The sequence below is a fragment of the Manis pentadactyla genome, chromosome 1, assembly GCF_030020395.1.
Source record: "Manis pentadactyla isolate mManPen7 chromosome 1, mManPen7.hap1, whole genome shotgun sequence".
NCBI classification, from domain to species: Eukaryota; Metazoa; Chordata; class Mammalia; order Pholidota; family Manidae; genus Manis; species Manis pentadactyla.
Genome location: NC_080019.1, coordinates 12,660,341 through 12,683,743, shown reverse-complemented (window position 1 = coordinate 12,683,743; position 23,403 = coordinate 12,660,341). Strand labels below are relative to the sequence as shown.

The following is a 23,403-nucleotide window of genomic DNA, read 5'->3' as shown; positions in this document are numbered from 1 at the left end:
GGGAGTGGCTTCTGGGAGGGAGCAGAGAGGAGGAGAGGAAATAGGAAAGCAGGGCACCCTCCACCCTAGGAAGCATCCCAGCTCCTCTGCGGAGGTGGTTCCAGAGCACAGACACACACAGACAGATTCAGACACACACAGACAGATTCAGACACACATAGAAACCCACACGCCCAGTGGGCGCTTCCCTTCCCGCAGGCACCCACCTCCCACCCCGAGATTCCCCTGCCTTCCTATGGAAGCCATCCTTGGCCTGCCTTCACCCAGCCTGGGACAGAGCCAGCACCACCCCACCCGCTCCCATCCCATTGAAGGGATGAGTTCTCGGATGCCTCCAGCCTGGTGCCAGGTCACACCGCCATCTCTGGAGAGGGGAGCCGTGAAGGGCCCAGAGGAAGCCTTTCCCCCAAGAGAAAGGAATCTTTTCAGCAGTTGAGGAGAAGAGGAGGGGTCCTGAGGAGAGGAGGCCTCAATGGGCTGGCACGTGGCAGGACTTGAGTCAAGCTGGCACAGATTCACGCAGCCCCTCTGCCTTCCCCCCAAAGGCAGGCTGTGTGGCAGGGCAGGCTGGTAGGGGTTGTTTACATGACTGAGTTATTAACACTCTCTTCCTCCCCCAGCTCTGCTGAGGGGTGACGGGGACTTCAGTGTGCTGGTGCCATGACTGTGGAAGATCTAACATGGGCTGCAATCCCTAGGCCCCAAGGTTTGGTCTCCCACTCCCAGGCTGGCTCCAGGGTGTGTATGAGGCTGGTGTGTGCCTGTGGTCCCCCATCTATGTCCTCTGGCAGCCAAAGCTTGTGGGAGATTCAGGGATGGGGGGTGGGTGATTATTGCCACTTGGGTCCTTGAAGAGGCTGGGCAGGGTGGGGTGGGAACCTGGGCTGTCCTGGGCCCTTAGGGCCTCTCCCTGTCATCCCCAAAGGGGATAGGGACTGTCCCAGGAGAGTGGGACAACACGTCCCCCCACATCACCCCCAGTTGTCCTATCTGCTTTGTCAGGTCACAGTTTCTGGACTAGACCAGGACTCTCAGGACAGGCTTCTGTAAATCCCAGGGGCCCTGGGGTTGGGATCAGGAGGAAGCCCCTTCCACCCTCACCCAGCACCCCAGCCTGCAGTACAGCGCCGGCAGGGGCCACAGAGCCCTTGTAGCTGGCTGTTTTGTGCCTGAGGACAGAGCAGATCTGAGGAGACACACAAAGACACAAACACACGAGGAAAGCCACACAACCAGTGGACATAATGCTAGATTTCTGGACAAAGGCAAGCTGACAGCTCCCCAAGACACGCGGCCCACTCCGACTCCGACCCCGACCCCACGCACTGACACACGCACACTGATCAGCACGTTCATGCTGACAAGCGCAGCAGCACTCACGAGCCAGCTCCCTCACGCTGCCCCCAGAGCCCCTTACCTGGGCAAGCACAGGGCCCCTTGGGTAGAGCAGCCCCCTGCCCAGGGGAGGGCAGCAGGCGGGGGCAGGGGAAGGAGCCCCGGAGAGTCAGGCCAAGCTGCCACTAATCCGGGCGGGGAGGGGGGGGCACCCACGTCAGAGCGGGGACTGCCTGGTGGAGGGCATCTGAGGACATCCCCTCCCACACACGCGGCCGTCTGGGCACCTAGCCCTACTTCCCCAGCCCCTCCATCCTTCAGACAGCTGAAGCTGGCCTCCCCTGCCCTCCCCCCAGCCCTTGTGGCAACGCCTGGGGTGGGGGTCCAGGGGGAGGGGGAATACCAGGGAGAACTCTCCCAAGCCCTGGGGGAGGGGGAGAGGAAGGGAAGTGTGGAGATGCTTTTGGAGCCAGGAGGAAGCTCTGCAGCAGATGCCCCCTCCCTCTTGCCCACCTACCCACAGCCCTGACCTAATTCCTCTTCTCAGCCCGCACCTCCCCAGCACCCCTCCTCCTTCCCCCAAAACCTCCCCTGCAATCTAACCACCCATAGAGAAAGCTACCTCATTGTGCCCTGGGCTCAGGACCTTTGCCTAGCAACCCCAGCTCTGCCCCCAGGATTTCCTGAGCAGCGGGCATCATCCTTGTGCCCCAGCTTCTGCCCCCTGCCCAGCTATCAGGCACCCCAGATGATGCTAGGCAGGGATCAAGGAGTGAGCACCTGAGAGCTCTGCTCCTCACCCACCTCATGGGTGGGGTGGCACCAGCCAGGGCTCCCCAACTCAGTCTGGGCCAGGGCTGTGTTGCAACAAGAGGCTGCCTACGTGGCCATCCCTGACAGTGCTAGCTAGAATTACAGCAGTGGGGGCCAGTGCACATGGAGCCCAGAGGTGGGAAGGGGGACCAGTATATGGAGGGGCCACAGCCCAGAGGAGCTGAGGAGGAAGGGAGAAAGAGGAACCACCTGAGAAGACCTTGGGATGGGTGGGGAGGGAGGAGTTGGGGGAGGAAGGGCCACCTGCACCTGGGGACTTGGAGGCAATGGCAGAGTCCCTCAGGAGCAGGCAGGCTGGGTGGAGAGGCCAAAGAGGAAGCCCGGGGCTGGTGCCTCGGCTAAGCAGAGGTCCGTGCTTCTAAGGGGGCTGGTATACATGGTGGCCTCATCTCCCTGCCAGGTACCTAGTACAGGTCCCAGTACCTGGCATATCCGTGCTCGTGGCCAGCACTGATCCTGCCTGGGGAGGCAGTGGGCACACCGGTAGATAATAGAAGGTTGGGGACTGTGGGCAGGCCAGAGCACAGCCTAACGTTCTTCTGGAGGCCAGATCAGAGGGGGTGAAAGATGGAGGAGGAGCCCCATGCAGAGGGTGGCAGTGCTGGGCTTCTGTCTCAGGGGTACCAGGTGGGTTCTGAAGCAAGCCCAGCCTACACCCAATGCTGCAGTTTCAGGATCATGTGCATGCTTGGCCAGAAATGCCCCCAGCCTTGGAATTCTCCTTGCCCCTTCCCCTCTGGCCCCAGGATGCCTTAGAACCCATACAGCTGCAGCAGCCATTTGCTGGGCACATGTTATAGAGACCCTCGCATCTCAACGCTCTGATGGGACGGGGCACAAAGACAGATCCCCAGGCCATGCCTGCCCTGGAGAAGCTTATACTCACTCTGTGCATTTGTTCTTTTACCAGCAAACATTCGCTGAGGCCCCTTAGGCATCAGAGACATTGTGCTGGGCACTGTGGGTGACTACTGGAATCATGTTAACAGATGATTCTCAGGGGCTCCTAGTTCCCGCTGAGGAAGTCAGGGGAGGTTCATGGAGGAGATAATAGTTGAGCTCAGAAGTCAGAGATAAGTAGGCCTTTACCACCAAGCCACACATATATGACAATATTTCACTTTGGCTAAACCACCATTTGTTCCAGGCTGGCATATAAAAGTGAATAGGATGTGAGACTCTTCTTTATAAATTACAGTGCACTGGGGGAGAAAATATGACATGCTCAAGGCAAAAACAGAAGTCTATGCAAGAGCAGAAACGGTGTGGTCTGGATGAGCAATCAAGTCCAAGGGGGCAGGGGGAATACTTACAGAGGCCTTCCTGGGGGAGGTGATGTCTGAGTGGGGTGCAAACAGCAAATGGGAATAGGACAGAGTTGGGGCGGGGGAGAGAGATCATGTCAGAGGAACAGCATGCAGCTGTGAGACAGTCTGGACTTACAAAGCAATTCAAGTGCAGAGAAGGCCAGGTAGGGGGCAGGGGATGCTGGGCAGCCCAGCATAGCCCACGGCATAGCCACCCAGTCCAGGACGGCGTGAGCAGGCTGGAATTTAGCAGCGGTCAGAGCTTGAGGAGGGGTTGGGGAGTCAGGGAAGGCTTCTCAGAGGAAGCAGTTCTTGAAGGAAGGGCAGGACTGGTGGGAAAGACTGGAGGCCAGGGGATCCATACAGCTGGAACAAAGGTTGGAAGCTGAGCTGGAATGAATGTTACATGCTCGGGATTCAGAAATAGGAGCAGCGTGGCCAAGGGCAGGAGTTGGGGCAGCTGGTCTAGCGAGGAGGCTGGAGTTATGGTGGAGATCTCAGGCCTGAGAAGGCACGACTGACTCAGCCCAGGGGCCCAGAGACCCTGCTGCTCACATGAAGGCTCCACCCTAGGAAGGAGGGCAGATAAAGCCAGGGCTCCCATGAACACTCGCCCACTGTCCCGCGATGCCAGACCTCCCCCAGCAACTTTTGAGTTTTTGTTTCATTTTGCCCATTCATCACATCTTCTATTTTGTTCCCTCAGTTCAGGCCTGTGGATCCTGCCATCCCACCTTTACCAAGGCAACTGCTGGGCAGGCTTGCCTCAGAAGACAGGGCCAAGGCCCACACGCAGCACGATCACGGACAAGTTATTTCACCTCTCTGAACCTCAGTTTTTCTATCTGTAAAATGGTGTAAGTCCTACCTGACAGGTTTATTGGAAGGATTCAAGGAATTACTCTCTATAAAATGCCCAACACAAGGTCAGGCACACAACCAGTGTTTGATACTTGCTGGTCTCCTGCTCCTTGCCTCCCAGGCAAGAAACACTTCAGTTACTTTAGTCCTGCACGCTGGTAAATACACTGACTCTGGGACCAGATTGCCTGGTTCAAAGCCCAGTTCTGACTTACTAGCTGTGTGACCTCAGGCAAATTACTTGACCTCTCAGTGCCTGTTCTCCCATTTATAAAATGGAGGTTATACTAATAGTCTGTACCCTCATGAGATTGTCCTTGAGGATTAAATTCATGTATGTCAGGGGCTTAAAGTGGCATCTGCTGGGGCAGTCACATACTAGGTGCTAGCCATTACTAGACTGCACCCCTAGTATCTTGCCACATGCCTGGTACCTGGTAGTGGCTCAACAGAAATATTTTGAATGAATAAATGAAGACATAAGGCAACACTGTGATGCAAGGGAATGCCAAGATAGGAAATCATTGAATGCCAATATGTGAGTAGCTAAACCACCCTGGCAGATTAAGTGCCTTCCCCAAATAAAACCCAGATAATCCCCACACCAAGAGTTAATCCACACTCCTCAGGTCACTCTAGGCTGCCACCTCATTTCCCCTCTTCCCACCTACGTCTTTGTTTAATCAAAAGCAGGGAGGATAAGAGCAAGCATGGGGGTGGACCAGGGGACGCTGTGGGGAGAGCGGCATCCAAGGGGCAGAAGAGGGCAGGGCCAGCAATGGATGCCCCAGGGCTTACAGTGGGGGATGGAGTGGAGCCAGCCCAGGCAAAGAGCCTGGGTCTCAGGAGAACGGAGGAGACGCCCAGACACAGCAGGCTGAGGACCAATGGCTATGAGCAGAGGGGAGCAGCTGGGAGGACCACTGGAGCCCAGGCCAGAGTTCTGCATTGTCTCCTCAGCCAGCCAGTGGCCAGGCCCCTGCAGGGCAAGGCTCTGGCCAGCCTCTGAGCCCCACCCTCCTTGACCTGGAAGCAGGGGGCAACCCAGCGCCTGGCAGCTGCTGCCCTCTCGCGGCCACCCTGCAGAGGTACAATGCTGTTTACAGGAACTCTTTGGGTTTCCCTTGCACCCACCTGAAATGCCTAGAGACCTGAGCAGGCCCATGGAAGAGGTCAGCCTCCCCAGACCTACTCCGTGCACAGCTCCAGCTAATCCCAATGGGGTTACTATGCCACCCCAGCTCCCTCCACACCTTCACTCCCACTGGTCTCTACTTCCTGCCAAGACCCAATCCCATGTCCTGGCTGCAGTCTTTTTATTCTGACCCCTCTCAGGTGTGGATACCCCACTGCCACACCTGTGTTTCTCAGAGGTCCCCAAGAGCTTTCCTGACAACACTTGCCACATCACAACTATCTGTCAATGGCTATGTTCCTCAGAAGACTGGGCCCCTGTCTGTCTCTTTGTCCTTTTAGCCATTGTCCTAGGCTAGGACTGGCCTACAGCAGGCTACTGAACAATGTGTGCTGAGGACTGGGGGTACAAACCAGAAGAAACAGAACACTTTTATGTATTTATCAAAATTGCACAAATCTGACCTCATTCACCAACATAAAACATACAACCAGGACACACACACAAGGCCTTAGAGAAGGCCGTCAAGTACTTTGAAGGACAGGAAGGAATGACACAGCTGGGTGGGCTTTTGGTTTCATTTGCAGGCGCCTGGGATGGGACTATGGGGAGGCTCTGGCCCCACATCTGGGAAGGTAGAGGGATGAGAAAGGCAATAAATAGAACCCTGGGCCCAGTCTGCTTTGGTATACTGTGGGCGCATCCCTGTGCGTGGCCCCAGCAGCGCCTGCCCTTGGCTCTTAACCAGCAGCAGGAACCTGGAGAGCAGAGCCTGGACAGCTGGTGCAGGCAGGCCAGAGTGTGCGAGCAGTACAAGCAGTGGTCCCCTCTAAACAGCCCAGCACCCTGCAGGGCACGAGGTAAGACCAGCCAAGCTCCGCAGACCCTAACTGTCCACATCTGTGGGCACAGTCTTTTTCCTTGTCCGAATCTTCAGAGAGCGGGAGGTGCCCTGGGGGAGAGAGAGCATACCATGAGAGGTCTGGCTGAAGTGCCAGGGCAGCCCACCTCCCTCTCGCCTTCCTCGCCACTGACCTCCCGCAAGAGCGGCTTCCTCTTGACCACACGCAGGCTCTGGCTGCGGTTCAGAGGCTTCTCTCGGGGCCGTGCTGACGGCTGGGGGATCGCCTCTGTATCTGACCAATACTCATCGTCAGTGTCACTGTCCTGCAGGCCCCCTGCTCGGTACCCTGTGTGGAGGAGAGGAAGGCCCACGAGGCCAAGCTGAGCATTTACACAATGTGAAGACCCAAGGCCGAGCCAGGCAGAGAAGCCACAGCTTGCAGGAAGGAAGCCATCCCTCTTGGGTCAGCTCTGGGCCCCTCTGCACACTCACCAATAGGTGGCCTGCGGCGGGGCACCTGATCCTCCAGATAGAGGGGATCCTGGTAGGCAGGGGCAGGGGTGTCAGGGATAGAGCGCAGGTCTTGCATGGAGAAGCTCCGGAGCCTTCCTGCCAGTGCACCCTGACTCTGCAAGGGACAGGGAGCAGCCGCATCACCTGGGGGTAAGTGCTGGGACCCCTAGCAGGAAGGGACCTCAGCCAGGGCAGCGGCCCATGGAAACCACTGGGCTGACCTGCAGGTAATCACTGGGGCACGGGCCTCAGAACCAAAAGTTGCTTCTAGCCCTATGCATTTATGATACCAACAGGAAACTAAGGCCCAGAGAGCAGAAGCAGGCACTCATGGTCAGTGTCACACCCAGGGAAGTCTGAACTTCCAACTCCAAGCCCCTGCCAAAACCCCACCTGTCACCTCTCATCCTTGTTCCCTAGCGCAGACAGCTGCTATCTCTCGGCTGCCTAACAGGTAGCTGGACTTGCCCAAAAGGCACCAGGGGTGGCGCAGGGGCACTGCTGGGGGGCGTGGGCTCACAGCACCTTGGTGGCAGCCTGAACAGCGGCCGAAGCAGCAATGTTTAGGCCCCGCTTCCCGAAGCTGAGCATTGTTTCATAGCTGCGCTCTTTGGCCTGGATGATGTAGGTGTCGATCTCCTGCAGAGGAGAGGGAGAGAGCTCAGGTACATACCCAGAGTCACTCTTTTGCAGGCTCAGATAAGCCACGGGTGACAAGCCTCCCAGCCCACCCCCACCCACAGCACACCAACAGTCTCCCCACCCACTCCCATACTTCAATGAGTGGCCATTTTTCAGCCTCTCCCATCATCCCCAAACCAACTTCCAACTGGCATTTCACACCTTCAGAGGTCATTCACACAGGCCCCCATTTGGTTATCACAGAAGAGGAAGAAGGCTAGGTTCTGTCAAGGTCCCACAGCAAAACAGCAGCAGAACTGAGATTAGAATCCAGGTGTTCCCCAGCATCCTGAACTCTGAGTCCAGGGCTCCTTCCCTCACACCCACTCCTATGCTTCCCTCCTTGCCTCCCACAGGGTACCTTCTCATGGCGGGACAAGGATGGGTGGACAAATTTGCGGTAGAGCAGGCTGGCCCCCCTGGTATAGGGTGAGAGTAGCCACAGCACAAAGGCCATCTTGATCTCATAGTAGAAAGGGAACCTGTCAGAGCACAGGGCGCAAGGTCAGCCAGGGAGCTAGGTGGAGGGTCAGCCATCACCTGCCCACAGCCCCCAGACTCCCTGTGCCCATACCAGGAAACAAAGATGTCTGTGAAGGTCTCCACCGCCATGAAGAGCGCAAAGATAATCCAGTACATCATCCACCGGACCTGGAGGAGCGGGGCAGAGGTGGGGGGTGCTGGAAGGCCAGAGGTCAACAGCTGAACCCACAGAGCCAACTCCCCTGTCCCAGGCTGACCCCGCCAAGAGATTCCAGAGAGCCGGTCCTGCTGCATTCCCCTGGCACCTGGCTGGCCCTAGAGAGTGGCCTCTGAGACACTGCCACTCATTCCTATACCCAACCCCAAAGGGCTTCACCCACAATATCCTACACAGGCACCCCATAGCCCACCCTCCATCCACACCCACACCATTCAAGATATGCCACCCGATTATGCCCCCGGAGGAGGGGGAGGACATCTCAAACCTTCCCCACCTCACCAAGCCCTACCATACCCCCAAGGCTGTCATCCCACCCCACCTGAACCGAGTCCTCCTGCCCACCCCCATACTCACATATTCACGAATGTTCTTGGTCTTCACAGCTTTGTAGGAAGCATACGCTGGGTACAGCATCCCAAACACCAGTCTGGAAAAGCAGCCCCCAAAACAGAGAGGGAGTGTGAGGGGCACCATATGTCCACCCCCGCCAGGTGGCCACCTCCCCCACGATGAGATGTGGCAGTGTCTACCCTGTTCTTCCCGCTTGGCTTGCACAACCTGTGCCCGAGTCAGTGCCCTGGAGGAAGTCTCCCCACCCCGCTGTTTACAAACATCCCAAGCTTGCCCAGGCCTGCACTGGTGACCCACGGATGCATGACGGAGTGAGAGCATACACAGCCACTCAACACGGTGGGAGGGAGGCCGGCTTTTGAGCTGTTGAGAGCCTTGGGCTGTCCCCTCCTACGGACATGCAATCAGGCCCAGGGCCACCAGACTTGACACTGCAGACAGAGATAACAGAGCCAGGTGCTGGAGTACTGAAAGGTGAGGAGTAGTAGAGAGAGGGAAGGATGAGGCCAGGTGGTGAGTCATGTGACTGACTGCTCTGCTGGGAAGTGGGCACCTGGACCCCGCCCACAACGTCCCACAACACCCGGTCGAGCTGGCCAATGGTCCGCCGGCCAATGGTCCCCCGCCCCACGGACCCGTCTGCAAAGTGTGTGGGTGCGGGAGAGGTCGCCATGGGCCAGGGAAGCTTTGGGGGTGAGAAGACAAGCACTCGGTACTCGAAGCCGCGTGCAGGCCCACAGGTCCGTTAACCGTTGCGGTGAGTGTTGAGGTGGAAGGGAAAGGTGTGAGGGGCTCAGAAAAACCCCTTTCCCGACAGACCTTCCTAGCTTCCACCCCAGGGGCAGGCCGGCACCCGGCGATACAGGGACTACGAGGAGCGGCCATACTTACACCACCAGGCGACAGATCATCCAGGACACCATCCTGCAGCCTCCGCGCGAACGGGAAACTTCCCCAGGAAGACGCTCAGAGAGTCGCTCACGCTGGGACTGGGGTACCAGTGGAGGTGCGGGGACACAGAGGCGCTCGGGCTACCCCTTGCGCGCTGGCCCCCGACTCCGCGGTGCGTCGAGCCTAAAGGACCGAGAGTCCCAACGGGCTAGGGGGAGGAGCCCACTCGGGGCCGCACCACGGGCGCCCCCCGCCGCCCCCCGGCGCCGCGCGGTCACTCAAGGCTCCGGCCCCCACTTCCTGCCACGGGTCGCCTAGCGTTCGGCTCTTGCCGGGGATGACGGGTCGCGGCCTCCGCTCGCTCCGGTGCCCGCGGTCCCAGTGCGCTGGGCCACCGGCCTGGCCTCGGGGCGGAGTTTACAGCTCACTTGAAAGTTGCACGCAACTGGGCTCTGCCCAACCCCAGTGCTCCGGCAGGCGGCGCAAGCGCAGTGCGGCCCTGGGGGGCGGGGCGAGGTCTGGGAGGCGAGGGCCTGCCGCTTAAAGGGGTGATGCGCCTCAGCCTCGCGGGTGGGGCCGATAGGTCCAACAGCCTGCCGTCCAAATCCGAAAGATTGGAAGTGGGAAGCGACGAAAAAAACTGGGAGGAACAAAGGCAATCTGGATTCCAGGGTTTTCTTCACAGGCTTTCCCCTTCTGCCTCGTTTTCTTCTGTAAAATAGGAAAGGACGTGAGATGGGGGGTGGTTCCCCTTTGGAGGCTCAGGCACAAACGAGAAGCAGGCTTGGCGAGAGCCGGCCCGTGGGAACGGGAGACCAGCGCCCCGAAGAGTCCGAGCTGGCCAGAGGGCAAAAAAGGGAGGAAGCAGGGAGAAGGCACCTGAGGGCCTCACCGCCCGGACGAGTGGACTTCAGGAAGTGACCGCTTCCTTCGGCTGCCTTTCCAGGACCCACACGCGGCAGGCTGACCCGAGAATTAGAGATTCAGGGCAGAGCTCCTCACCTCCATGCCTCCCCACCGTTTGCCTCACCAGACGTTTGAAATTCCACCTATTCCTGCGACTCAAGAACACAATATTCTTGAGAGCTTAATATCACCGATTGCAATTGCCTTGTTACCGTGCATTTTTGTGTCCCGGGTTTTGATCTTTACAAAGGACCTTTTTTACCATTTAGGAAATGCACTGGCCTAGTGATGAAAAGTAGCTTGCCCACCATCACCCGGTGGCATCTGTTGCTGGAGGGTGGATAAAGGGCTGGCTGCCCCTGGAGGGAGTCTGGGAGTGGAGAAGCTCCCCTGGGAGGAGGGTTGGACCTGGAAGAATACTAGGGGCTCAAGAGAGAAGGTGAACTTTGCTGCCTCCACAGCTTTTTGTGTAGGGCCGCGTTCTTTGTACCGCTTCTGCTTAATGTCTCATTCCTCCCTCTGACAATGGGGAGCACAGCATCCCCCCACCCTGAGCACCCTGTGCTTCACAAGTCTGAGGGAAGGAAGCCAGCAGAGCTGCCCTGATCTGTGGGGGTAGAAAACTCAAGCAGTCATTACTTTTTATCAGAGTTAAAACCCACCACTTATCAAAAGGATGAAATAGGTAATGATGGGGGCCAAGGAAAGTAGGCTTCTTGGGAATAAAAACACACGGTGATTTTATAGTCTTAATTATTATCATCAATTTTATTGCTGTTGCGGGGTGTGAGAGCTAGCAGTGAAACCAGCCCACAGGAGAAACTCCTCTGAGGCCCTGCTGCCTCCCTCTCCCACCTAACCACCCTCTCACCTGATGGGGGGAGGAACAAGAGTACCAAGGGCTAGGATCCCACCATCCATCTCTAGATAGAGACATTGTAATCAAGGTGAAAATACTCAGAAGGCTATGACTGACCCAGTAGGGGAACTAGCTCAGGACGAGCAGGGGTTGTGGAGGAGGGAAGGGGCATCCATTCCTGGGGAGGTGAGGGTGTGTGGGCTGACTGTGTACATGTGAGCCTCAGGTCCTTTGGCACCTGCTGCAGAACCACTCCTCTCCACTGGCTGCCTTCCAGAGTCACCTGACCTCAGCATCACAGGCCTGTCTCTACCCTCAGTGGCTGTTGAAGAGCTCTCCTATGCCACTTTGTGCCCACCTAGCTGGGGAGGCCTTTCCCATGGAGACTCCTGGTCCTGGTCACTGTGCTTGGGAACTCTAAGGGACATGATGTCAGAGGTCTGCCACTGAGAGCAGGGCTCAGCATGGAGGAGCGTGAGGCTGGCCCCTGATGGCTGTTATCCTCCTCAGCTTCGGCAGAATGAGTGGACTCTGCCTCTCATGGCCTTTGGTCCTGAGCTGTTGACACAGTCACCGGTTACACTGGGTTGCTAAGCAGCTGTATGGACCTACAATGACTCCCAGGGCAGGTGACCAGGTAGACACACAGTGGGCTCCATTCCCCATGTGTGGAAATCTGGGGTCATTCAGGGAGGAGTCCTGGGGGAATGACGGTGACAGTAATGTTTTCTTTCCACTGGCCAACATGTCTGGGAGACTCAACCCACTTCCCCTGCCCACCCCTCCCTGGCACTGCATGGGGGCCTGTTCCCCATCTGAGAAAGCAGTACAGGCACTCCCAGAACAGGGTACCTAGGGACCCCGAGGAATATCTGCTAAGCTAAGAAACATGAAGGTGGTTCAAGGAAGTAAAACCCAGGTGTGTCACCTATGAGATTCCCCATTGTCATGGTCAGAGGCACACAGGGGAAAAAGACTCTGAGACCCAGGACAGGTAAGGAACCCTAATCCACAGACAGCAGTTTTCCCCGAAGAATGACCTCCCCTCCTACAAACCACCTTTCTCTGAGCCACCTCTGTATCTCACATAGTCCTACAGACTCGTGTGTCAGACGCTCCATTCTGAGGACTTTATGTATTTGGCCATGAGTCAACCCCACGTGGTGGAGACTTCACACTGGCCCAGCACCTGAGTGTCATCACCAAGAACTCCTGATCCCAGCACCCTGCCTGCTCGCCCTAGCTCTCTGAGGGAACGGAGCAGGGAACGGAGCAGGGAAGAAGGGAGTCCAAAAGCCAGGACTGGCCCCTGCGCACAGCAAGGACAAAAGCACAGCCGTGGATCTGTTCTTAATGAAACTGCTGCTGCTGACATTGGGCACCTGAGAGCCGGCAATGGGGTGGAAACCTTTTATTTGAGGAAAATGAATCATAAAATTGCTCGCAAGTGCCCTGAATATCCTGACCCCAGGAGGCCCTCACACTGTCTGGGCACAGGGAAGTTTCCCAAAGCCTGCCTCCTCCACCAGCCTTGCCTATTTCCAGCAGGCAGCAGAGGGCAGCAGAAGCTTGGCTCTGAGGTGCGGCTCCCACAGGACACTCAGCAGGCTCCGAAGGCAGTGCCCCTGGGGCATGCCTCTGAGGATTGGTAAGGTCCCAGGGTCTCCAAGACGCTCTCCAGCACAGCTCCACTCTTGGCACCCACCCAGATAGCAGGGTCCCTGGCTTGGCCAGCTCTTGGGCCCACCCAAAGGAGCCAGCACAGCTCAGGAGCTGTACCCCCAAGATGCAGCTGAAGTAGGGAGTGTGGTCTGAGGCTGCAGCAGCTACAGGGAAGAAAAGCAGAAAGGCTTTCACCTGGGTAGTCTCCACGCATGAGCCAGCTTCAGGGTCAGAGAAGGAAACCCCTGTAAGAACAAAGGCCTGGCAAGAAGTTGGGGCCTGCTGGGGATGTTGTTATTGCTCTGGGCAGAGACACTGGCCCCAGGAGGTTAAGCTGATGCCTAGAGGGTGGGCACACCAGGGGTGAGCCGATGACAGGTACCATGTGCCTTCTGTAAGAAGAGAGGCAAGGTAATGGAGGGGAGCCCTTTTAGGCAGCACTGAATCTGCACGTATGCTCACAGAAACAGAATATAGACGTGTGTGTGCACGTCCCTGAGACTGTCTACCAGTGTCCACATGTGTGCGCAGAAGGAGCGTAACATGAGTGAGTGACCCCAGCAGTATGAAGGATGTGGCTGTGGGCTGCAGTGTAGAACAGGAGCAGGTAAATGGACACCTGGAGCACCAACAGGAGAGACCAGGTAGTCACAGGATAAGCCAAAGAATAGGAGAATAGGAGAGGAAGTTCAGCCTTCCTCCCAACCCTGGGGCCAGAGTGTGTGGAAGGCAACAGACTGAGGGGGTCCTACAGGTTTGACAGGTGTCCACGCACAGGAAGGCACCAGGCGCTGGGTTGACTGGTGCATATACACGTCTTCATGCTTATTACAACTATGAGAAGTGGCTCCCTGGGCTAGCTCACGGTGTGTGTCCATGCTCACTGGGGCTGCGTATGTATACGTGAGGGCACGAATGCAGGCTGGCTACAATGTGTCTTCACACGGGCACATATGTGGCTCACATAGACTCCTACTTAGCCTCCAGTGGCCACTCCCCAGAGGCCACGACACCCTACTAGGCACTGAGATCCACCACTATGTGTCGGTACACGAGCGTCTGTCCCTTGAAGCTGGGGGCCAGGAGCAGCTGGGCATCCCCAGCAGGCATGTAGCAGAATGCCCGAGGGGCCTGCACAGCCAGCTCCTGGAACCGCACAAACTTCTGTCGCCCCTCATCCCACTGGTAGATCTGCGTGAAGGAGAAGTCGCTGCCCAGAGCCAGGTAGCGGCGGCCACCCACCAGGAAGGGCTGCAGGGCCAGTGAGCCCCGGGAGGGCAGGGCCTGCACCTCGGAGAAGCGAGCACCCTCCCAACGCAGGATCTTGGAGTCACCAATGTAGCGGCTGAGGCACAGATAGCTGTCGCGGCCCGCACGGAAATGTTTCACAGCCTGGGCGTCAGGCACCTGGGTCACCTCACCCTGAGCCACAAACTGCTTCTGAGTGCGACTCCACTGATAGATGACGGGTGCCTGTGAGCTGCTCGACACAATCAGCCGTGGCTTGCCCTCGCCATCTACAAACTCCAGGTCAGTGTCGCGGTGCCAGGCATGCAGGGCTTGATGAGAGTAGAAGCCATTCTGGTGCCAGCGGTAGAGGCTGGTGGCGCCGGCCTTGGAGCTGTCGGCCACTGCAAAGTACCAGTCCCCGTCGATGCGGAAGGCCTCTAGGTCGTTGGGCTTGCGCACGCGCTGCGGGTCAATATCCTGCAGCTTGGTGAAGCGCGTGGTGTTGGGGTCCCAGTGGTAAATGTAAGAGCCACCAAACAGCTGGGCCACAACCACATACAGCTGGCTGTCCACCACCATAGGCTTGCAGTGCACTGCAGAGGGGGCTGCCAGGATGGGGGAATGCAGTGTCAGCCCACATGCCCCGCCCCCATGCCAGGCCCTCGGAAAAGGGGGTCAGACCCATCCAACCCTGAGCTCTCTGCTACCATCCTCCTCCCCAATGAAGTTTATCCACTCAGTGCTCAATGCTTCTAATTGTTTCACAGCTAACTGGCCTCAGCACCTCCCTCCATCCTCGCCCCCAGGGCTCAAATATAAGCTGACATGAGCATAAAATAGGTATCCCTGGATATTGACGGGCTGTTTAAAGATAATGTCTATTATTGAATTTTTACTGTGTGTAGTCAGTGTGCTAAGTGTGAGCACATTACCTCAATCACTCTGCAATGGTCTATTATTTTGCCCATTTCACACCGAAAGAAACTGAGGCTTGGACTTGCCCAAACCCCACCCACCCTGGCAAGCGGCCATGCAGGGGAAGGAGGAAGAGTTTGAGCTGTCCACAGCCAGGTGACAGAGCTCAGGTATACAAAATGACAGCTTGAGGCTTGGGTGGTTGTGCATGAAAACCCATTCTCCTAAGCACCCCAACTTTCAAGAGGGCTTTTGTTTATGAGAGTGTGCGCAGCATACATTGCTCACAGCCAGCTCACTCAGACCCCTTCTCAGGCACCCTTATCAACACAGGGGCCACACTCCTCACCTGTCCCTGTGTTCCCAGGGATCTCCTCTTCTCTCCTCGTCAGCACTGCTTCACCTATCACCTCTCTGTGACCCCACCTTGCACCCAGGGGAAGCCTGCATGAGCCTCAGACTCTGGCGGTCACCCTTGAGTCCCCTCCATAGCTATGGTTTGCCTGCCCAGAAGCTTATGACCCCCAGCTCCTGAGCTGCCAACATACCTACCAGCACCTTAAACTCCAGTGGGCCAACACTGAGCTCCATGTCTGCCCCCAAACCTGTTCAGTTTCAATTTGTGACTCCACCCAGCCACCCCATGCACAAACTTGGGAGCCATCCCCAACACCTCTTCTCCCTCCCTCACCCACAGCTGACCTGTCCCCAGTCCTGCAAGACCTGCCTTCTGCTTTCTGGTCTACTTTGTGTAAGATGGGTGTTATTTTTTTCCTTAAATGTTTGCTAGAATTTACCAGGGAAGACATCTGGACTTGGGGTCCTCTGCTGGGGGCCGTTTTTTTCTAAGGACTTCAAGTTCTTGCATAGATACAGGGCAATCTCAATGTTCTGTCTCCTCGTGTGTCAGTGCAATTCTCCCTTCTGAATATCTCTCTGCCTCCCCACCACTACTGTCCCAATCCAGGCCCCAGCACACCTACTGCCAGTCTGCTCCACCTGTCTTGCCCCGTGCCTAGGCACTGTCCGTGCTGCTCACAGAGGGCATTTTCTACAATACAGACTGAGCTCGTTCACACAATCAAGGAAGAGTCCATTCTGAACCCTATGCTGCAGTTACATGAACCACAGGTCAGCTGTGGGTGAGGGAGGGAGAAGAGGTGTTGGGGATGGCTCCCAAGTTTCTGCTCAAAACCTGCCAATGACCTGGTCCTCACCTCTTGGGTCTCGTCGGCCTCTCTCCACTCTGAACCCTATGCTGCAGTTACATGAACTGCTCCTGGTTTACATATGCATGCACTCACACACTAAGATGGTGCGTGTCTTCTTGACTTTGTTCATGCTGTTCCCTCTGCCAGAACATTCTTCCCACATTTTTTCTCCTAGCTAAGCATCTCCTTTGGCCTTCTAGACTCAGCTTAAACTCAGTAAACACAAACTGCGCTTACTAGCCACTTCCATCTCCCCATAGTTCACTGGCACCACCTGGTTACTTTAGCCAGGAACCTGGGCACCACCTCTGAGTCCTCCCTCTCCCTTGATTTTCGAGATGCAATTTAGGCAATCCTTCTACCAGGAAGCCTTCCTTGATTGCCCAGGGTAGGCCTCTCCTTTATGCTCCCTCCTTGAGCCTACCTACTATCTGGATGTTATCTGAGCATATATCAGTCTCCCCCACAATTATGGGAAAGTTATTATGGTCAGAGGCCATATCTCATCCATCCCTCTATGTACAGGCACTCGGTGGAGAGGAACAGTGGAGCCCACCCCACCCCACCTCACCCCCTATTTGGGGCCAGCGAGGCTGGCACAGGTACCTGGGATTCTATCATAGTCTCGAAGCCTCCGTTCAACATAGTCCCACTTGAGTACGGTGCAAGCGCTGGCACCTGGCTGGGCCAGAGCCAGATAGAGGTCGCTGGAGTAAAGGAAGGGCTCGGCTGATACTGCTGGGAAGGACAGGGTCTGGTACAGCACGAAATCTGCAGGGAAGGGGAAGGGAGTAAGAGTGGGTTGGGCGGGCTGCTCTTACAGTTGCTGTAAGGGTTGCTGGACTGGCAAAACAGGGTGTTCGGGGCTCTGGCAGGGTCTGTGGAGTAGCCTTGGGGAGGCCTCCTACTTGAGGAGGCCAAGGCAGGGGCACCTCCTACCCGTGGTGATGCAGTCGAACTCCCGCAGCAGTAAATCCTGCACCTTGTGCTCTTGGAAGCGGGGCGGGCTGGCGCAGTAGATGGGGGCCACTGTGGTGTTGGTGTGTGCCAGCCACTCCACCAGCCACTTCACCTTGCAGTCACAGTTGAGCGAGTTGCCACGCAGGTCCCTGGATTATGATGGTGATGGAAGGGACACAGAAAGGGACAGGTTCTCAGGGCTCTGCCCACCCAGGCCTTCTAGGTTTCCAGGAATAGATATTGTCAAGGCTGCTGCTGGCTGCTCACATGGCATCTTTATGCCAATTAGAAAAAAGTTCCCCTTGGGGTGGATGCAGCCCTGTGGACACAGGCTTGGCCAGCAGAACGAGGGCTGAGTTTCAGGCCCTCCTTATATCCCTGGTCAGGTGCCATTTGCAGTGTACAACCTGCACAACTCTATGTTACATTGCAGTTCCTCCCAACCTCCCACCATCCAGGGCTGCTGTTTCTTATATAAATACTGATCAGTGATTTTGACTAGCCTCTAGGGCTTTAATGTAGATTCAAATCAAACATGCATTTAAAAAGCACATGTTTAAAAACCATACATATAGTGTCTCATGTGCATTTTAAGAGGACCCACAAATGCCTTGAGGAACTTCCACTTGGAAGGCTACCAATCTGTGATTCAGCCTAGCCTTCTCAGAGACCCCCCCAAGCCCAAGCCCTCCCAGCCTCTCAAGAATTTATGATCTTCCCAGCTCTGCCTCCCACACCCTTCCCTCCAGGGATGCACTCCTCTGGGCACTGGCAAAAGAGGTAGGGTTCAAGCCTTACAAGTCACTCAGGATGTCCAGGGGCCGAAAGATGTCTCTAGGCAGCGTCTGCAGGTTATTGTTGGCCAGTGAGCTGCAGGAGAGAACCCGGGGTCACCTGCAGATCACAACTGAGGCCAAAGGCCATGGAGAGCGGGGCTTTGGTCCCGTTGTATGTATGTGTGTGATGTACTCACAGGTGTGTCAAAGACTTGAGTCCTCTGAAGGTAAACCTGGATAGTGCCCAGATATCATTGTTCTCAATGAAGCTGGGGAAAACAAGGCTTGGCCTCAGCCACCACTCAGGATCCAGACCCAGACCAGCTGTTACCCCACACCCTGCCTAGATCCCGCCCGAAGCCCTAGGACGGGCTTCCAGTCTGAACCTGGTGACATTAAGCCTGTAGTGATAGGACATCTCGGTAGGATGGTTTAGGCCCAAGAATGGATGAAATGACCATCTGCTTGAGTCCTGCCCTCAAGGGCTCTCACTGCCTTCTCCCCACGCCCCCCATCCCCCCTTTCTTCCCACCTTCCTCACTCAGTCCCCCTTCTCAGCCTGCCTGGCTAGGCCTCCCCCACCCCCTTTCTAGTAACCCTTCCCCATCCTCTGCACACACAGGTACTGCAGGTGCGACAGTCCTGTGAAGGCGTTGTCTCCAATCAGAGTGAATTTGTTGGAGTTGAGTAACCTGGAGGGAGACAGACAAAGGAGGAATTAGCCCATCTGCAGGCAGGCCTGCTGCCTCAGCCCTGGCCTGCTGCCCTTCCTCCCATCCCACCCCCAACCCTGGAGAGAGTAGCCTGGGTCCTTAGTGTCAGACTGCTCCTAACATCAGAAGAGTCAGCAGCAAGCCCTCTCCTGGGAAGCTGGGTCCTTCTCACCACATTGCTGCTGTCTCCCACCCTCCCCAGAGCTCACTCCAGTCCCTCTGGACTGATGGCAAGTTTGAGGATCCCCAAATGAGAAGGAGGTGGGGTAACTCACATGTCCTCTCTGCTGTGACTGTGCTTCAAACATAAACAGCCCCTTTCAGAATTCCAGGCCCTCCTGTCTTCCCTCCCTTTCAGCCCCCAGCTCTTTCTTCAAACCCTGATCCCTCAGGTCACTGTCTCTAATATGGCCACTTCCCCTGCAGGGTCCACCCTCTGGCACCAGCCCAGGTTATCGCACCCAATTGCTTTGGGTCTCCAGAGGAGGCAAGACCATTCCTTACTGGCTCCCAAATGCCCCCTTCTTGGTTTTCACATGCAACCCCTACCCTTCTTCTCCCCAACTGCTTCCTCACCCCTCCTGACTTCATGCTGCTCCACCTTTTCGGGCTCTCCTATCTGAGCAAAAGTAAGGGACACCTGTATTTTCTGAAGACTAACCCAGTCCCACATCTGTGCTCTTCCACTGCCCAGCCCAGCCACCCGCCCTTCCACAGCGCCCTGTGCATACAGGAACTGCAGCAGTGGCAGGTGGGAAAAGGCTCCATCCTGGATCTCCGAGAAGGCAGCGTTCACCAGTGTCCTGCAGAGGACACCAGAGTCAGTGCTGTAGGGAATACGCAGGGTGTGCTGGGCCGTGCAAAGGAGCCAGGGCCATGGTTCTGTACACACTCACCCTGGAGACACCCCACTTCACCCGCCTGGGACCCCCCTGGGCTGCCTTTCTCTTCTCACTAATTCACTGCCTTCCTTCATCATTATCCTCCCTTATCACCTCCCTGAGCACCAGGGCCCCAGGTTCAGCTTCCTTCTCAGCCAAAAGAAGTTTCTATTCCCCCCACCTTCACGATCATCCAGACACCCGCAGTGTGCACGAAGCTGTTGAGGGATGGTCACTAGGATGGGGAGGAGACTAGCATTCTCCTTTCGAAGACCACACAGCCTATCCAGTCCCTGAGGCCACTTGCTGCAAGTGACAGGCTAGCTGGCCCAGCACAGAGTGCCTTGTGCCAGGGCACTGTGGGGGTGTATCTCACTTCCACCCCTCCCCCTGCTGCCAGCCTCTCTCCCTCAAGAAGCCTTTCTGCTCTTTGGTGTGGCATCACAGGAACGGGTCCACATGATCATGCAAACAACCCCCTCCCTGCAAGTCCAGGGCCTTGCATACAGTAGGTCTCATTGATGCTGATGGTGGTGATGATTCATCTTTGGCCATAAACTCTCCCCAGCCATGGCTGCTGAGCCTGCATGACTGCAGAGCTCCCTGCCCGGATGATGCCTTGGTTCTCCAGTCCTGAAGACGCCCTGGAGTCTCCCGACCCCGTACTGCGGAGGGGAGCCCTCCATCCACTCACTCCCAGTGGCATCCTTGCCTCCTCCCCATCTCTGCTCTCCCACCCCAAGGCCAGGGCTTGGCACTCACAGAGAGATGACCTCGGAGGGCAAGTTCCTGGGCACTGCCTTAGAGTCCACGCAGAAGGCGGTGTCCCTGGTGCAGGAGCAGCTGGGCGGGCAAGGGGGCGTCTTGGGGGGCCTCTTGGCACTAACTTGCAGCATTAAGCAGAAGCCCAGCGTGGACAGCGCCAGCAGACCGAGCCCCGAGCCCCGCCCGGCCCGCAGCCCCGCCATGCTGCCTGCAAGCTCTCCCTCCGGCCCGCGGCCGCAGCCTCCGCCCCACGGCTCTCCACCACCCAGCGCCGGCTGGCCCCTCCCGGAGCCGGCAGCTGCTACCGCAGCTGGGGGCCCGCTGCCCGCTGCGGAGAGGGACTCCTCCAGCCCTCGGCGCCGGCTGCAGTCCCGCCCCTGCTCGCGCTCGCGCGCCGCCTCGGAGAGGTGCGCGGAGCCGGTGGAGCCTGAGCAGCCGCTGACCCGCTGGGGTGGACGCGGACTGCGGCGGGGGCGCGCAGGGCGGAGGGGGGGCACGCCGGGCCGGGAGCAGCCCAACGACGAGGGGTTGCTGTACGCTTCCCCAGAGGTCTCTGGGGCCAATTTGCTTGGTGTCTGGCAAGCAAAGGGTGTGTGCGTGAATGCAGGTGTACAAGGTGTACATACATATCCCATGGTGGCAGGACCTTGTGCACAGCTGTCTGCACGGCCACGTGGAGGCGTTACTACATTAGGGACCCATGCACCTCTGTGTAGCTGTGTACCTGTGTGCGTGTCTTGGCCCTGAGGGAACACGTCCTCTAAGCAGAGTTCATGGGCATGTCTTAAGTGACACGTGTGTATGTATGTGTTCACATGTGTTTTTATAGACCAGTGAACTGAACGTGCCTTTGTGTCTGTGTGAGCTGAAAAGGGAAATGTCACTGGAGCTGGAGTGGGAGTGTGTGAAATTCTGGGACATCTCTCATTACACAGCCATAGGATGCTGGAGCTGGAAAGAGCCCTGAACCTTTTCCAGTCGAGCTCTTTGTTTAACAAATGGGGAAACTGAGGCCCAAGCCAAGGAAACAGCCAAGCTCTGTGTCATATGTATTCTGTGTATTTTAACCCTCCCAAGCTTTTGAGGTAGATGATTTTAATCCCCTTCTTCAGATTGAAAAAAAACAACAACCAAGTCCCATAGTACCAGAAGAAGAAAGTGACAGAGCAAGGGTTTCAACTTACTCTGCAAGGTCCACAGAGTGTGGTCCAGGGAGGCCAGGGGTTCTTAGGAACCTTCCAGGGAGACTTTGAGATCAAAACGATTTTCCCAATAATGTTAAGATGTTATTTGCCCTTTTCACTTTCATGTTCTCACAAAACTACCCTGGAATTTTCCAGAGGCTACATGATGTATCTTCCATTAAGTCAGAAATTAAAGAGATTTGTGAAAATGTGAAACAACGACATTCTTCTCTCTACTTTTTTAATTGTAACATAATCCATTTCATTTAAAATTTTATGTAATATATGTTATAACATATAATGGATTTATTGCTATCTTAATATTTTTAAATTCCTCAGCAAATATCAATAAGGTAAGTATCAATAGACATAACCCACATAAACAAAGGCTTTTTGGGGTCCTCAATAATTTTTAAGCATTTTAAGGGTCCTGACACCAAAAAGTTTGAGAACTGCCACTCATAGTAACATGGTAACTGCCATGTGTGTTACCTCCCAGGAGTGTGTGTGGGAAATGACTGTCCTAGGAGCTCACAGATGTAGGACAAGGGGAGCCTGGAAGGCAGGTGACTGGGCTCCCAGGCCAGTGTTCTTTCCACATCAGTCCAGGAAACCAAGATTGCTGGATTTTAGATGTTTTCCCCAGCTGTCCCCAGCCTCTGCCAGCAGGGGATTCTCTGGTCTGAGCGGAAGTCCATGTTCTCCCGGCTAGGAATGCCCCTGCCCTTTGATGCCCAGTAGCCACTGCATGCCCGGCTGCCTGTGCTACCCTTCTCATGCCAGCATGTGGAAAGACAAGCAATTGGGGGTGGCGGGTGGCTGGGGCAGCTGGTCACCCGTGCCCACCCGTCCCTGGCACAGCTCTGCCCAGCACACAAAGGGCAGAGTGAATCTTGTCCATGCCCTGCAGCTGAGGGGCTGGAAGGATGGAAAGGGGAGGCTCACATAGAGGGAATGGCTACCGTGGGGCTCTCCACCACCCACAGTTCTTCGAGGGGTTTAGCTCAGAGACAGACAAAAGGGGCAGGCTGGGTCCTATTCGTAGCTAGTGAGAAGAGGTGTCATGGGGGATGAGTTGATGATAGGATCATGACATTTGAACTTTCACATAGTGATGTCATTGGATCCTCACAGCAGCTTGGAGAGGGGGACAGAACAGGTGAGGCGGTACCAGTCTCATTTCACAGATGAACACACTAAAGCCTAGAGATGAGGAACGACTCTCTCAGGGTCCCAAAGCTGGCCAACGAAACACCGACTCCTCCACATACTGAAGGAATGAACTCTTGAGCCCCCTCATGTTTGAAGACAGCCTTATTATTGAATGCAATTTCATGTTGACTGTGTGCTGCTCCTTACCCTGTAGCAGGTACTAAGACGCTTGGGGAAAGCATGGACTCAGGGCCAGTCCCAGGGCTGGCAGCGTGGTTGGGAAGACAGGGCAATGGAAAGACCTTGCATAGCTGATGAAAACAGCAGTGCTTGCAAAGGCACTGTAGGGAGAATGGGAGATTTCAGAGGCAGGCGGGAGGACAGCGGGCTGGGGCGATGCGGTCACATAGCCCGAGCCATCAGCTCTTCGATCACCTTTCAGGGTGTGTGGTATTCAGAGATGTGGTGAGGCACTGAGGGTGGTCTCTCCAGGAGAGAGAAATGGCTTAAATAACAGTCAAGAAGACTGTGGCAAAGGGCAGGTGTGTGTGGGGGGGGGGATGGCAAGGGGGCAGCTGTGCGTGCCCAGCTAAAGATCCCTCCCCTCTGCTTGAGAAGGAAGAGAGAATCCCAAGACCTCTATTAGGTCGGTCCCAGCATCTCAACTTCCTTTATGAAACTTGAGGGCATCCTTCCTTCCCCAACATTCAAATAGGAATTAAAAAAGGAAAAAA

At 56.2% G+C, this 23,403-nt stretch overlaps 2 protein-coding genes across 3 annotated transcripts; both read right to left on the bottom strand.

Annotated features, from left to right (window-relative positions):
• Nucleotides 1-5,899: 5,899 nt before the first annotated feature.
• REEP4 (receptor accessory protein 4) lies at nt 5,900-9,686 on the bottom strand. Of its 2 annotated transcripts, XM_036888890.2 has the most exons (8): nt 9,456-9,686; nt 8,568-8,640; nt 8,085-8,161; nt 7,872-7,992; nt 7,355-7,468; nt 6,809-6,944; nt 6,508-6,662; nt 5,900-6,424 (listed from the first exon to the last, which is right to left on the bottom strand). In XM_036888890.2, exons 1-8 carry the CDS (start codon nt 9,485-9,487, stop codon nt 6,359-6,361), a joined length of 774 nt encoding a protein of 257 aa, XP_036744785.1. In that variant the 5' UTR covers nt 9,488-9,686; the 3' UTR covers nt 5,900-6,358. The 2 variants fall into 2 exon arrangements, with proteins under 2 accessions (XP_036744785.1, XP_057345511.1); XM_057489528.1 differs by lacking the exon at nt 9,456-9,686 and having other exon boundaries at nt 8,085-8,190; nt 8,568-8,587.
• Nucleotides 9,687-12,471: 2,785 nt separating this feature from the next.
• LGI3 (leucine rich repeat LGI family member 3) lies at nt 12,472-20,779 on the bottom strand. Its single transcript, XM_036888889.2, has 8 exons — nt 20,331-20,779; nt 19,419-19,490; nt 18,595-18,666; nt 18,172-18,243; nt 17,997-18,068; nt 17,178-17,347; nt 16,845-17,009; nt 12,472-14,717 (listed from the first exon to the last, which is right to left on the bottom strand). Exons 1-8 carry the CDS (start codon nt 20,534-20,536, stop codon nt 13,900-13,902), a joined length of 1,647 nt encoding a protein of 548 aa, XP_036744784.1. The 5' UTR covers nt 20,537-20,779; the 3' UTR covers nt 12,472-13,899.
• Nucleotides 20,780-23,403: the final 2,624 nt, after the last annotated feature.

What these genes read in the sequence shown, in the direction of transcription:
- REEP4 (XM_036888890.2), bottom strand. Translation starts at nt 9,487, where the DNA reads ATGGTGTCCTGGATGATCTGTCGCCTGGTGGT. An exon ending in ATGATCTGTCGCCTGGTGGT is followed by an intron (nt 8,641 to 9,455) that starts GTAAGTATGGCC and finishes CTGCTTTTCCAG; the next exon opens with ACTGGTGTTTGGGATGCTGT. An exon ending in CCTTGTCCCGCCATGAGAAG is followed by an intron (nt 7,469 to 7,871) that starts GTACCCTGTGGG and finishes TCTCCTCTGCAG; the next exon opens with GAGATCGACACCTACATCAT.
- LGI3 (XM_036888889.2), bottom strand. Translation starts at nt 20,536, where the DNA reads ATGGCGGGGCTGCGGGCCGGGCGGGGCTCGGGGCTCGGTCTGCTGGCG. An exon ending in GTTCGACTGCATCACCACGG is followed by an intron (nt 17,010 to 17,177) that starts GTAGGAGGTGCC and finishes CCTTCCCTGCAG; the next exon opens with ATTTCGTGCTGTACCAGACC. An exon ending in AGACTATGATAGAATCCCAG is followed by an intron (nt 14,718 to 16,844) that starts GTACCTGTGCCA and finishes CCATCCTGGCAG; the next exon opens with CCCCCTCTGCAGTGCACTGC.